At 39.6% G+C, this 14,833-nt stretch overlaps 1 protein-coding gene across 13 annotated transcripts in view; it reads right to left on the bottom strand.

The window, feature by feature from the left end:
• CCDC34 (coiled-coil domain containing 34) overlaps positions 1 to 14,833 on the bottom strand; it is a 69,493-nt gene that overhangs the window by 50,413 nt on the left and 4,247 nt on the right. For 9 of the 13 annotated variants that reach the window (XR_006171768.1, XR_006171767.1, XR_006171771.1 and 6 more), the window contains exons 4-6: positions 5,350 to 5,508; positions 4,030 to 4,171; positions 2,452 to 2,562 (exon numbers count right to left, since the gene is read on the bottom strand). Coding sequence is in view for 3 of the 13 variants with exons in the window: in XM_042837332.1 (XP_042693266.1) it covers positions 2,452 to 2,562; positions 4,030 to 4,171; positions 5,350 to 5,508 (412 nt within the window). In the remaining 10 variants the exon portion in view is untranslated. Of the gene's footprint in view, positions 1 to 2,096; positions 2,563 to 4,029; positions 4,172 to 5,349; positions 5,509 to 14,833 lie in introns of those variants that run through there. The other 4 variants (XR_006171776.1, XR_006171775.1, XM_042837331.1 and 1 more) reach the window with 3 other exon arrangements.

Here is a 14,833-nt window from a genome sequence, read left to right as displayed (position 1 = left end):
TGATTCCCATTTTTGTACTATGTCACTGAGAACTAAACATACAGGACTGCTGGCTGCAGAACCTCCATCTCCTTCACAATAGAAGCTTTCTCTACGCAAGGATAATTGCACTCTAATCTACAACTCTGACTGCTTGAAGCTTGCCATTTCTCAGAAGAGCATCACGTCCTTACACTATGTGCTAACAGAAGGTTATTATTCTCAGTTACACAGATAACTTTAGGCAGACACCAAGCTCAGAGATCCAGTAAGAAACATTTCTAAGAAATACAAAGGTTCTCATTGTCTATTCAGTTATCAAAATTGGTACGTCATGATCCATGTGCTCTTAAGTACGTTCATAGAATAACAGAATATCCCAAGTGAGAAGGGATCCGTAAGGATCGTTGAGTCCAACTCCTGCCTCCACACAAGACCACCCAAAAATCAGACTGTATGTCTAAGTGTGCTGTCCAGCTGCTTCATGAATTCTGCCAAGCTCAATGCTACAACCACTTCTCCAAAGAGGCTGTTCCAGCACCCTTATCACTCCCTCAGTGAAGAACCTTTTCCTGATGTCCAACCTAATCCACGCCATTCCCTTGGGTTCTATTGTAGGTCATCAGAGAGGGGAGATCAGATCCGGCCTCTGTCGAAGAAGCTGTAGGCTATGACGACTCCCTTCAACCTCCTCTTCTCTGAGCTGAACAAACTAAGGGACTTCAGGCACTCCTCATAACTTTGTTATGTATGCATAACCAAGGCTGTCCCTTCTCAGCTGAAGAATTGGACCCTTCATGCTGTTGATGATTTCCCAGCTTTCTAATTTGTCTAATTTGACCCATCGGGTCCCATGAACTTCTATGCATTCAGTTGAAACAGCAAATCACAAACAATAATCCTTTTCCAGGAAGACAGTGAAATTTAAGAAAATCCCACAATGCTCAGACTGGATTGCAGTCATCATTTGTAGTGCCAACTGTCCAATTATGGAGCGCTTAAAAGTCAAAGCAAAACTAGGCAAGACTAAATAAAAAAAGCAGTTAGATTTTATAAAAGGATAAGAATGTTATTAGGTACAGCAGGTTAGGGCTTTTTCTTTTTTTCTCCTCCAAAGATGAGGATCAAAACAACAAAGACTGTGACTTCATCAGATTTCTCTCTTTTTGTTTGATTATCAAGTCTATATAACTCCTGCACTTTTTACTTCCCAACTGTTTCACGTATCATAGTTAGAGACTTGGAAGGTGGCATATGAAGAATATTTGAAGAAACAGTGCTCACTCAGCCTCGCAAAGAGAAGGCTCAGTGGAGATCTAATCTATATTCCAACATCTAAAAGATAGCCACAGAGAAGATAATCTCTTCATCACATGGTAACAAGGAGAGAGAATGGACACAGGTTGCTCCAGAGTAACTTGCATCTGCATGTAAGAAAAAGAAATCACCAAGAGAACAACTAAACATCAGGAAAAAGTTGCCCAGAGAAGTGGTGAAGTCTTACTCACTGAAAATTTACAAGATTGACATTGACAGGACATCTGATAATGCATTTCAAGGCTCTCTTTCAAGAGGGGGCTCGGTCAGATGATCTTGGGAGATTTCTTTCAACCTAGACTCCTGTAAACGAGCTTCTCTTTGTCAACTGGGTGAGGAAGTCATCCATACCCTCCAGAAGCTCCCTTAGTCACTTTTTCTCTGCTGTATTGCCCTTCCAGATTTCATGGTGGCCGAAGTCTGTGGCAGATGTCCACAGCAGGATCCACACACCTTGGTCCCCCTTTAATCCTAACTCATAAGGTCTCATCTGGCTAATCATCAGTCCTTAGGTAAAGCTTCATGAGTTGTTGCTGCAGCTCCCTCCTTGTTGGCCCATCCTTTCTGTCCTAAAGGTCAATCCATTGCAGTGCTCCAGCAATGTAAGCTTTCGGAATATATTTCTGTGGTCCCAATGTCATCACTGTTCTGTAGCTGCACAGAGGCCTCAAGTTTCTTGTAATAAAGCCAGTAACTGTTTCAAAGTTTGTTATAATTAGAATTGCTAAAATAACGCAGTTATACTGTTGCCCAAAATCATAATCAACTGCACAAAATAAGCCTTTCAATGACAAAAAAAATGAGGACAGCAACAATCCCGTATGCTTTATTGATATTGAAGTACAGTTCCGTTAAAATTGCTAAATGTCACTTTAAAAAAAGAAAAACACATTGAAATCAATACACAAAAGCCCTTAACAATGTGATCAGTCAGTCACCTTCAAATACAAAACCTGGTCACAACAACAACAAAAAAAGGAGACAAGTTTGTACGTGTAACTTTATACTTATGTTCCAGCTCTCTCAAGCTCATAAGACTTTGCTTTCTGTGCTGTAACTACTTTCTATGAGAGGATTGTACACAAAGGTTGTTCTTGGGTTTATACATTACTGTAGGTGAAAACTTATGTGACCGACAAGATACAGATCTCTTACTGTTCTTCATGGTAAGAGCACTTTCTTCCTTTGGAGGAGGAATGTGTACTGGTTTCCAAGGAATGGGGTTGCAATATGCTGGAGCTGGATATGAATTCCCATCAGGACGCCCTAAAATGTTTAGAAAATAAATAACTTAAAGTTATTAAGTAACTTAAGTAAGTTTTAAATAACTTAAAATTAATATGTACTCAATGGGCTTTATAATGCATGCAGTTCCAACAATCACCTAGGGTAAGACAGAACAATGTCTTCAGAGGAATACAGTAAATGCATGTGACAATTCAAATGATTCAAAGTGATAAATCTTCCACCTCCTATTACCAATGACTGGTGTATTCCTCATCCGTATTAAAAAAAAAAAGCAGGTTGAATTCTAAGCAACATTCAAAATGCTCAGTCTTTTGTATGCTTAAAAGATGCATGTGTGTGTGAACTGGCTACATCACATCACTTCAAAGCATTTATAAATATTACTTCCTGTCACCACATATATAAAATATACATATTTTTTCCATCTTTGCTTAACTACAGCTTTTCATTTTACCGAGGAGAAAAACATGTAAGTTTCCCACAATTTAATTAATTGTTTGCAATTACTAGCCTCGGGGACTTAGACCAGTGTAAGAAAGCCTAAAACACTGCAGAAGGAACACGTTGTTCTGTCAGTCACTTGTCTGTAGTGAAATTCCAGTGCACACATCACGAGGTTGAGTAAAACAAAGTCTATGACACATTCTGTTGCAGGAACACTACTGAGCATAGAAATACTTCTTAAAAAAAATGAAATACTTAAGTGTTTGCAGCTGTCAGGAAGTAATGAGCTACAAATGCAAAACATGAAAGCGAAGCGTATCACCATCTACAAGCAGATGTAAGCAAAAGAGCAACTGGTTGCTCATCTGCTACATGGATTTTCTTAAGCATTCGAAATCTAGGATCTAGGTCCTATAATACTTTCTGTCACAAACACAAATAATAATAATGATTTGATTCTATGAAGAAATAAAGATGAAAGTATAGTCTATTTTTTTTTTTTTTATAGGACATCTAATCAACTGAAATGTAATACAAAATACTACTTCTTACTGCTCTTCAGCTTTTATATCACGTAGAATTACAAACAAAACATAATAACTAAGACTCTCAAATCTCCACACCATCATCAGCATTCTCTTTCACACTTCCCCTCAGAGTGAAAAAAGAATATGACAGCAGATGTGAGGAGGTGTGAAGCAATTGCAAAGCTAAATGGAAACTGTCACTCAGCATTGAAGTTACATCCCACGTAACCCTTTTCAAGCAGAACTGCCAGACCTTTATTAATCTCTGCATCTCAAAAACTGCCCCTTTTCTAACACGGCTTCTGGTGCAACAAGAGGGCACACGTTTCCTGACACACAAATACTAATTTTACAACAACGTCATCACAGCTGATATGCTTCACAGGAACCAGTAATTAGCCTGATAAGGAACTTAACAAGATCAAAATCAGTTATAATTTCGTATACCACATCATTCTCAAGTAGCATTCTCTTCCTCCTAAAGTCATTGCATATGCACGGTAAGAGCACAGACCTGCAGACTTCCCATGTGGAAAGCCATAACCATTTAATACAGGGCGTGGTTTATTTCTAGCATTATGTAGCCATTCATTAAAGATCTTCTCTGCTCTCTCTTTCTTCTTTTGCAGCTCAGCCTGCCTTTCTTTTTCTTTTTCCTGAAAACAGAACAACGTAAGATGCCTACAAAGCATGTTGGTATGTTTTTACAGGCACTGCAATTGGATTTAAATCAAGTTGAATTGATACTGTGAGCATGACTTACATGAACTTACATTAAGAAAGAGAGGAGTAAAGGGAATGAATATTGGTTTAAATCTCTCTTAAGACTCCCATTTACTTTGGTTTCAAGTTCCTTGTGTTGTGCTTTTTAGACACCCAACAGAGACACATAATTGGTTTAAACAGGACATGAACACAACCAGTATAGAACAGTTAAGTGTGTTCCAGTTATATGAGAAATTAGGAAAGTCTACAAAATTAAGTCCTTGAGGCCTCTAAATTGGTCTGAAACAACTTAGGGTATTTTTAAAGATAATCCAAAGGAATTAGTATATACACTTAAGAAATACGAATCTTTTTTGCACATTAAGAACGACAGCTACAATTACAGCAGGAACATGGACAAATTCTTCTAACCACAATCCCCCTAACACTTAACAGTAGCGTAATACAAATTCAATAGAAAAATAAAACTGTACCATTAATTAAATTTAATTACAATCAATCAACTTTAAGCATAATAGCTGTAGTTGCCCACTCATTTTCAGGCGCAAGCATTACCAGTATGTAACATCTATATGTAATTTGCCCTAGGACCCCAATGTCTGTGTTTTAGGAAGCTTGCAACATGTAAGGGGTCTTCTAGAGCACACTATAAAAATAAATGGCAGGTTAATTATTCAATCTGAGTTAACATTAAAATTAGGACTCCCAGCATCAGACTGGTATAGAGAAATAGAGAGAAAAATACTTCTAATTTGAAACACGTTTAACAATCAAGATAGTAGTGGTACTGAGAGAAAAATGACTAGAAGGATGCCTATTTTCTGCTGGGGTTGAGAAATAAAGATACAGTTTGTGGTTCCTATTTCTGTTTCTCTTCTCACATCACCAGTGCAGAGGGTTTGCTTGGCTTTGCAATAGAACTAGTAACAAATATGCATTTAATGTGCATCTTCCTTTGCTAGCCACACTTCAATGCATCAACAGTATAACTTTTGAAACTATTCTTAACATACATCGCTCCATCTGATAAATTCCAATTAATTTAATCAAGCACTACACTTAATATGTTAGGTAAAGCCATTCAAATACATAATTAACTGACAAATACCTTCTCTTTCTTCCTCTTTTCTGACTCTTCAGCTCTCTTCTTCTTTAACCACTCATTATACTTCACTTCGGCCTTTTCTTGTAACTGCATTTTTTCTAGTTCCTTTGTGGCTTTCTCTGCCATTTCTTTGCTCAATTTTCGTTCTCTTTCCCTCTTTTCCTAGATGAAATAGATCAAAGAGGAAGAATGTTAATAATGCAATATATTTCGATGGGCAGTTATTTTGAGGAATGCTTCTATTACATAATTACAAATACAATTATCCCAACCCTGAAAACAAAACCCACTCATCGCTAGACACAAGACATGATAAAAATTTCCTTTCAGGCTCTCTGTACTATTATGCTTACTCTGACGATTATTTATTTAGACATCTTTTTTAAAAGACTTCCAATGCTTTTCAGTATTTCTGGAAAAGAAATCTATGCTGCAATTCTTGATGAGCATGTTGTAGATTAAGAAGTCTGCTTTTCAATTAAACTAGAGCAAACCACAGTTCTAAATGGAAGTCAGTCTGCACCCTTCTGAGTCACTGCCACGCACATGAGCTCTGTCAGATAAGATACACAGAGCTTTATCACTTCTGTGTCTTTCCCAAGTATGTGAATATAATGGCACACAGCATTCTGAGAGCCATTCTCTAAGCTAACGAGCACATACTGAAGGAAGCATAGTCACATGAAGACTAACGTACCATGTTAGACATGAAGACGTGAGTGCCCCTCACCACTCTACCCTGTAGCCTTTCTGAAATGCCTGGGATTCTACTGGTTCAGTACTACCACATCTTAGCTCACTTAGCTCTGGAGAATCTGCATACACACACAAAAATCTATACTAGACAAACTATACATGCGACATGGAGGAGAAACAGAAGATTTGAGATCAAAAATTTTGCATTCATAGAAAAGAAATGCCGAATAAAAAAGCTTTTAGGGGGGTAGGGAAGCTTCTTAGATAATGAATTCTTAATTACAATACTTTAAATGAGCTTAGCCAGAATCATACAATCGTTCTGAATTGGAAGAGGCCTTTAAAGTCATCCAGTCCAACTCCCCTGCAATAAACAGGGGGACCTATAGCTCCATCAGGTGCTCAGAGCCCCCTCCAGACTGACCCTGAATGCCCACAACGATGGGGCATCCTTCACCTCTCCAAGCAACCTGTTCCAGTGCCTCCATACCCTTACTGTAAAAACCTTTTTCTTATATCAAATCCACTTCTCCCCTCATTTAATTTGAAACTATTTTCCCTTGTCCTATCACAACAGACCTTGCTAAAGAGTCCAGCTCCTCCTTTCTCACAGCCCCACTTTAGATACTGAAAATCCTCTCTCATGACTGTCCAGAGTCTTCTCTTCTCCAGGCTGAACAGCACCAGCCCTACTATCTCCCTACCCTTCCTTGCCCCCCACCCTTTCTCTCCTGAGGCTCCAGCCCAGCAGTGCCCTGCCCTGCCATAAATGGTTAACACTTTGGTGGTTGCTGTTTCTCTTTGGGCCTGTGCCCCCTGTCACAGAACTGCAATGACACCAGGCAGAGTGATGGGCAGGACTGGCTCCCTCACCCTGCTTTTGATGCAGCGTAGGATACGGTTGGCTTTCTGAGCTTTGAGGCCATACTGCTGCCTTGAGACCAGCTTCCCATCCACCAGTACCCCCAGGTCTTTTTTGGTAGGGCTGTGCTCTATCCTTCCATGCCTCAGCTTGTACTGATAGTGGGGTTGCCATGACCCAGATGCAGGACCCAATACTAGGCTTTGCTGTACATCATGAGCTACACCTGGGCCCACTGCTCTGCCTGTCTAGGTCTCTCTGGATGAGGAATGGATGGCATCCCATTCCTCAAGAGCGTAGACCACAACACACAGCTCGGTGTCATCCACAGATTTGCTGAGGGTGCACATGATACCAGTGGACGTTCATTGAGAAATATGTTAAAGAGCATCAGTCCCAGTTCTGACCCCTAAGGGACACCATTTGTCAATGATACCCATCCAGATGTTGAGTCACGGACCACTGCTCTCTGGGTATAATCTTCCAACCAGTTCCTCATTCACTGAACAGCCCGCCCACAAAATCCATATATTTTCAATTTGGAAAGAAGGATTTTGTGGGGGACTGTATTAGCTACTATTTGTGCTGCCCCAAAGTTAAGTAAGCCCCTATGTGAACAACAACATGCCATGCATACGACCATGAAAGCCAAAGCTATTGCTGAAGTTTTACTTCCAATAAGGAATTGCAAGGACTGGGAGGGGCCCCTACAGAATTGCAGACTCCACAGCTGCCCAGAAATTATTCTGCAAATAAATCAGGAGCGCTTCCTTTTTTTCTCTAGCACAAAACAACTCCTTCAGAAAGGTGGTTTACATCACATTCCCAGCTGCTTTAATAATCTGGTTTGCGTCAAGCTCCTGTCAATTCCAGCCTTCCCAGCTTCCCCCCATTCTCACTTCTTGTTATCCAAGTCTATCAGAAGGGCTAGGAATGTACATGTTAATGCACACGATGTCCTTCAATCCGTCCTTCACACGGCTTCCACATATGTCAGGGGAGGGGAAATCATATAATTTGCTTATGTGTGGCGTTGATATAAGAAAAAATTCTCTTTGATCTTGTGTTCCAAACAGACATACCTATTATTCACTAAACCACCAGCCAGTTGACATATACTCTAGAATATGATTACACACGTTACATAAGTTAAGGTATTGATTGTAAAACATCCCATTACTTATTGCAGGAAGAGCCTGTTCTCCTGCCACTCCACCCAATCACATTATTAAGCAGAAAGGATACAAATCTGGCCTGAAGGTTCACTGCTATGGGCTGCGATCCTATCAGGTCTCGGAACCTAATAAAGACTGGGCTGGGTCAGTACTCGGAAACCCCGCACCCAGAACAAACCCAGCCGTGGCACAAAGCAGTCCTGGTGACTCAGTGGGCAGTGTGTGCCTTACTGAGTCACTATCAAACCAGTGTCTCATCAGCAGAACTACTAAGCTTTCAAGAAAAAATAAAAAAATAAAAAATCAGACCTATGTATATGTTGAGACTTGTCAAAGAAATTTTAAATGTCACGAGGCATCACACTTCACTTAGCCTTACTTACTGCCTTCTGCCAAAAAGAATTTCTAAGGCAGAAAATGAGCCCAATTACACTGAAACAGAGACAACATTCCAGCTGGAAGAAAATTAATAAAACATACACTCCTGTATTTTCATATTAATAATTGACCGAGAGGCTGCAAAAAAGGATCAACTGCAGAGCTGCTTTATATTCTGCATTTTCTGAATACAGTCTCATGGCAGGGGGGGCAATCCTTAAAGGTCCCTTCCAACCCATGTCATGATTTTGTAAATGGACAGATTTCCAGAAATTTATGCTGTTTCGATTTTTTTAGATCCTTCTCACAGCAACTGTTCTCCTGTTTTCTACTCCACAAATATGACGTGTTTTTCCTTTCAGACGTGCCCGATGACCCTATTGCACAGTTCTGACATCTTTGTTTCTGTATTCCAGCATCATTTGATACTGAACGATTGATGGAATATAGGAAAAGACCACACTGTCAGCATCAGAACACATCTGCAAATTTCCTTGCATTACTTCACAGTAATCTGGAATGTCAGTTGCATTTAACAACTTCAGAAACAGGGGTCATTCAGCCAATTGTTATTATCTTTTCAATTTAATCCTATTACACAGCTCAGTCACCAACCCTGGCTCACATAAATACATCTATAACCTCTCCAGAACTGGCAAGCAAAAAAACACAAGAGGAGAGAAAGGAAGTCAGTGATACAGCACTACCAACAGGCAGGCTTACAACAGTGTTCACACAGTCAATGTGGACTTGATCATGGTCTAGAAGTCAGAGAGTTCTAAGACAGAGCATCGTTCTCCTGAACTGTGTTTCTGTAAAGAATTACCATGTGGGTATTTGAACAAGTGGCAAGCAGAAAGTCTTAGTGTACGTGGTCCATGAATATTCTCAAGGTCTTCAGAAGAACACAGACTCCGTGAAAGCTGCCACAAAACACAATTACTCTCATTTTAATCATCTGTCACTCCGAATTCAAGCTCTGCAAGACTACCCACAATTAACTTTAACACTAAATGTGAGAAATTGGTTCATTCTACTACAGAAATCTAAAAGTAAGCCTTACACAAATAAGATTCGGGTACAATCTAAAGTTATACAGATTGGCCTTGCACAACCTCAAAGATAAATGCAATGTGAAGAGACATCAAACACTGTATTAAAAAAAAAAAAAAACTATTCTGTAATGTATTCCACATTCCAGGTTTAGATGCTTAGAAATATCACTCCCTCATAAATATAATGAAATATTCATTAACTGGAAGAAAGGCAGCATGAGCACGACTTTCTAGCTTGAAAGTCATGCTGGAACTGCTGAACAGTCCGTATGCTGTATTAACAATGGTGAGAGGTAACAAGCATTCAGCAGTCTTTGGAAAAAGGGTTGTGATGTGAGTCTCTCTTCTGTAAGGAATCATACAGCATATCAAGAAAGAGAAGTTGTCTCCAAGAATATTGCCATTCATTATTTCATTCGTGATGGTTCCAACTTCCATATTTCCTATTGCTTCTTCCTTAAAAGGACCGTCAGCCAAAAGCAAAATAAATGATAAAAAGATGTTTTCCTCAATGAAAAACCAGCAACAGCAAATTCTCCCATCCTGTAATTTTTCACATGATGGTGGTGATTTTCAGCAAGTAAGGAAGTCTTGCTGAAAGAAATCGAAGAGGAATAAAAAATCTGGCCATAAAAATTCTAAGAGTAACATCTTTTTTGCAATGTCTTGTTCTCTTATGAACAACAACACGTTTGAGATGTTAGTCAAATTAATGTTGGGAGCAGATTTTTTTTTTATTTCAGTGCAAGGTGTGTAATTTTACTCCTTACTCTCTCAGCTTTGCTGGATACCACATTCATATAACAATGTATTACATGCAAGTTAAAGGATATTAACAAGATGAGTTAGAGAATTACAGCTGTTTGGATGCAAACATTCTGCTTTTGAGATTCCAGTTACTCTTACAAATGTGTATTACACACACATACAGGTTTGGGCTGGCATTAAATTTTCTTCATAGTGGCTTATATGGTTCTGTCTTGGATTTGTGACCAACACAATGTTGGTAACACACCAGCATTTTCTATAAGAGTGAACAGTCTCAAGGCTTTCTGTTTCTCATGCTGTCCAACCAGCAAGAAGGCTGGGGGTTCTCACAAAGCTGGGAGGAGATGCAGCCAGGACAGTTGACCCAAACTGACCAAAGTGATATTCCATATTACATGATGTCATGCTCAGCAGTGAAAGCTAGGAGGAAGGAGCAGGAGAGGGAGGGAGACATTTGGAATTACAGCGTTTGTTTTCTAAATAACCTTTAGGCACAACAAAGCCCTGCTTTCCTGGCAATGGCTAGATGTCTGCACTTAGAAAGCAGTAAATTAATTCCTGATTTTGCTTTGCTTGCACATGAAGCTTTTGCTTTACACCTATTAAACACTTTTTATCTCAACTCCTGAGCTTTCTTGCAATCACTCTTCCAGCTCTCTTTCCCATCTTGCTGTTGCACTGGAAGATACAGAGGAAAGTGAGAGAACAGCTGTGTGGTGCTTGGCTGCCTACCAGGGCTAGCCAACAGTATATAATGGAAGTTCCTATACATAAACCTAAGTACATACACAAACTTTATCTTGATATTTCTAAGTTTATATTCTACCAACATTATAAAAATGAAGTAGTTCAGCAGCTAATAAAGGTGGATTTCACAGAATTGGAAAACACATTAAATGGAGTGTAGACAGTGAAAAGAACTGCATCCGTGTCAATTTAAGTGTTTAATCAAAAACTGCTGTTGTCAGTCCTTACCTTTAATCTAACTACTTTATCCTGCATGAATTCACAAGAGGTTTCTGTAAGGAATTTATAACATAACACTCTAAGGAATTAAATGGTCACATTATTTTTTACAGACGTTTCACAGTCCGTGCATCCACGATGCATTTCTCAAAGCAGCTGGTACTCTGATTTGATAGCAATTAATCACTATATCACTACTTAAATATACCTAATTTAAGCATTCAATCCCACAGCTGTTGATAGGAACCAAGGAGATTCACATCTGTGGATCAACAGTTAGGTAAAGAAGAAACTTTACTACTGTTAACTACAAGCTTCCTACTCAACAAATAGAGCAGAACAACAGGAGTTGGTCTGTGTAACTGGGGTTCTTCACATATGGACTTGTAAGCACAGCAGTCTTGAAACCTTAAACCCAGATTATGCTTAGAATTATAACAGGAGAGGCTGGGACCCTGTTTACATGAAGAACATTTAGTGTGAGACTGTATAGAAGTCCATAATCAAAACCACCCCCAGTTCTTTTCAGAAATATCTGGAAGAGGATGTAGAGTAAAGAAGAAAGGGAGCCTGGAAGGACAAAGGTTTTATAAACCAATGAGTTCTGTGTACTGCTCCTCAACCATGAGAGACAAGATTCTGAGAGTGAAGTCAAAAAAAAAAAAAGCATGACAATGAACAGACATGAAGAAAATCAGCTTTCACAGCCACTGATTCTAACCTAAAGGAATGAGCCAGCAGTTAATTTTCAAGGTCTATTCAAACTTTAGACCTATGATGACCGGGGGATTGGAGGATGTCAATTCCTTTATTTTTAAACTTCACAGTTCAGCTGTAAGTTGTCTGCAAAGAGCTTGTTACTGAACAGGAGTCTAACGACAGCAATTAGCAATCAAGCAATCATTTGAACGTATCAGAAACATTAAGATACATTCTAATGGCTTTGCTCAAAGTGCAGTTCTGTGCACCAGTCAAATCCATTTCAAAATAAGGCTACTTTAACAATGAAAACGTGACGTTGGACAGCTTTGCTTTTCCAGCACTTGTAATCATACACAGCTCATTTTTTATCCGTAAGCCTAACAGTAATGAAGAAAAAGATTTGAGTGTTGGTTTCAAATTTTCTTCTGGAATCTAAATCCAGGCCTGGAGATACCTTCAGAGTTAAAATATTTTGACCAATATTGCTGTGACTTGTAACACAGAGCTCTATTACATCTAAAACAGAACAAACCAGACAACTTACTGTCTGCCCACAAATGACTCAACCTTCAGAGACAGAGAAAGTAAAATTATTTTTGCCCAGCAGAGGTCTGGTATCTCAGTGATTTGTAAATTTTGAAGGCATTATTAGAACCACAATAGCACCTGACAGCTGATTTTTACTAAGTTTCTCCTTCCTCGTGAGCTGCAAAATTCCTTTGTATTTCCATACACGTTTCACAGCTTAGAATGTTCTGACAGTTCACTCTCAACCTTCGAAATCACAAAAACTTACACGCACCCAAGTTTATTAAATGGTGACCACACCTTGATTTTCAAAAATTAGGTATGCAAAGCGACTGGAAGCATGCGAATCTCACATCACATGTGATGACATTAAATAAATACTGTCCTCAAGTACTTCTTCCTAACTTGAAGCTAATGGACTCTATGGAACAGTCAGAGCCCTACAACTGACACTGCCACGTAACCAAGTGCTACTGGCTTGATACATAGAAAAAGAGCAGAATTCTTCCAGGCCCACACAAATATTCTGGCATGGATCTGCCTTATAAAGATTTTTCCAGCAGCGTCCTGGGGCTGCTGAAAGACTTTGTGCTCAAGATGAAGGGAAAAGTTTCAAGTACACTCAAGCATCCCTCACTGCCTTCATCAGTACAGTACTCAGCAAAGGGGAAGGATTCAGATTTGCAGAGATCACAAAGGTAACATCCCTGAGAGGATCATCTCTTGTGAAGCACTTTCTGCATTCTCTACAAAGAGGAGAGAATCACCAACAGGATACAAACAGGGTGAGTGCTTAATAGTTATTTTAGTGAAGAAAACTGAGTTTTGTCCTCAAGGAGCACCTTCTCACACTAACAGGAGGAAATAGAGACCTTTTGCACATGCAATTATATTTTCTGAGAAAAATCATAGCAAGTGTTCATGAATCCAACCTTAAACTTCACATGAAATCTGTCACAAACACAGATTTAGCCACTGAATTGACATACTTATCATTCAGTAAGTGTTATCCACAGGCAATCTTGTGAAGACTTGCACTGCGGAGGAATATGCTGCAGAAATGTTAAAACTCTAGAGAAAGCTAAGCCTTCAAAATCAGTTTTTTCTTGCTTTGAGAGTGGTTTACAGAAAAGACAAGCCAGTGAATCATCTGATTGAAATGAAAAACAGATTACTATTGGTAAGTGCTTGGGACGTGGCCTAAGAATGACCATAAGCTTCCAAAACATAACACGTACAAGTCCAAACACAAATACTTTCTTCCCCCCTGCTGTTCTCTGAGCTGATGCTGCCATCAAAAAGACCTGCCCATCCCACTGCCAACAGAAAGGAAGGAGTTAACCAGTAAACCCACAAAGTTACAGGGAGGACATAAAGAGGTAGAGATGTACAGAAGCTGACTGAGATAGACGGACACCCAAAGAGAATATTCAGTTTTGAGCTGCGAAGTGAACCATTTTAACATGTAATCACACTCGTTCAAGCCAATGAATAGTTGCAGGAAGCTGTTAATTTCTGTTTTAGAAGGGGAAAATGTCACTGTGCTGAATGATCAATCCTATGCTTTTTGCTGAATACTTCAGTAAGGAAGGTCCCCTTCCTCATCACAGCAAATGCTTAAATCAGGATTGCTGTGGTTCAAGGTTATGCTAATCATCCAGTCAGCAATGAAGCTAGGAGAAATTAGGGAGCTAGGTTCAAACACAAGTTTTTCTAGGGGTCCTAGACTAAATTAGGCCTTGATACCTAGCCAAAGCACTGCTGTTGGGAAACTTTCCTCTGATTTTACTGAGAACCAGCAGTACGGAACAGTAAGACATTGGAATTGCTACAGACCATAAGACAGTGAGCAAATATGCCCATGAATTACCAGGGGCTAAACAAAACCAAATCTCCCCAACTCTTCTATTTTTACCACTCAGGACACACAGTGTTTGTATTACAGAGAGCTGTACAGTGTCCTCTTGAGATCAGGATTCTGGCTGCTTCTGACATGGGATTTTGGCATCCTCTCCAGAGAGCTGAAAAGGATTGCCTGATCCCATTGTGAAATGACTTTTTAAATGAAGAAATTCCCAGTTGCAAGCTGTGGGCTACCGATAATATCCTGAATCTGGCCTCACACCTCAATTATCTCTCTCAACTCCACCATACTATTTTCCTGTCCACAATGGTATTTAACTGAATCCTTTTCCTGGCTCTGTTTGGTGTACAAGGCACTGCAGTTAAGTTGGAGACTATAATCAATATGCTAAGGCGTTGAGCCTAGGAAGCCAGAAAGCTTAGGGTACACCAAAGATCAGAACCCCAGCTGTAATTAGCAGGCTGCTGCACAAGATGTGAGACAGCTATCAGTT

The sequence above is a fragment of the Centrocercus urophasianus genome, unplaced genomic scaffold (assembly GCF_019232065.1).
Source record: "Centrocercus urophasianus isolate 14NV4802_14NV808 unplaced genomic scaffold, USGS_Curo_1.0 seq_7, whole genome shotgun sequence".
NCBI lineage: Eukaryota > Metazoa > Chordata > Aves > Galliformes > Phasianidae > Centrocercus > Centrocercus urophasianus.
The sequence above is the reverse complement of the archived record's forward strand: the minus strand, read 5'-3'. Positions and strand labels throughout refer to the sequence as shown.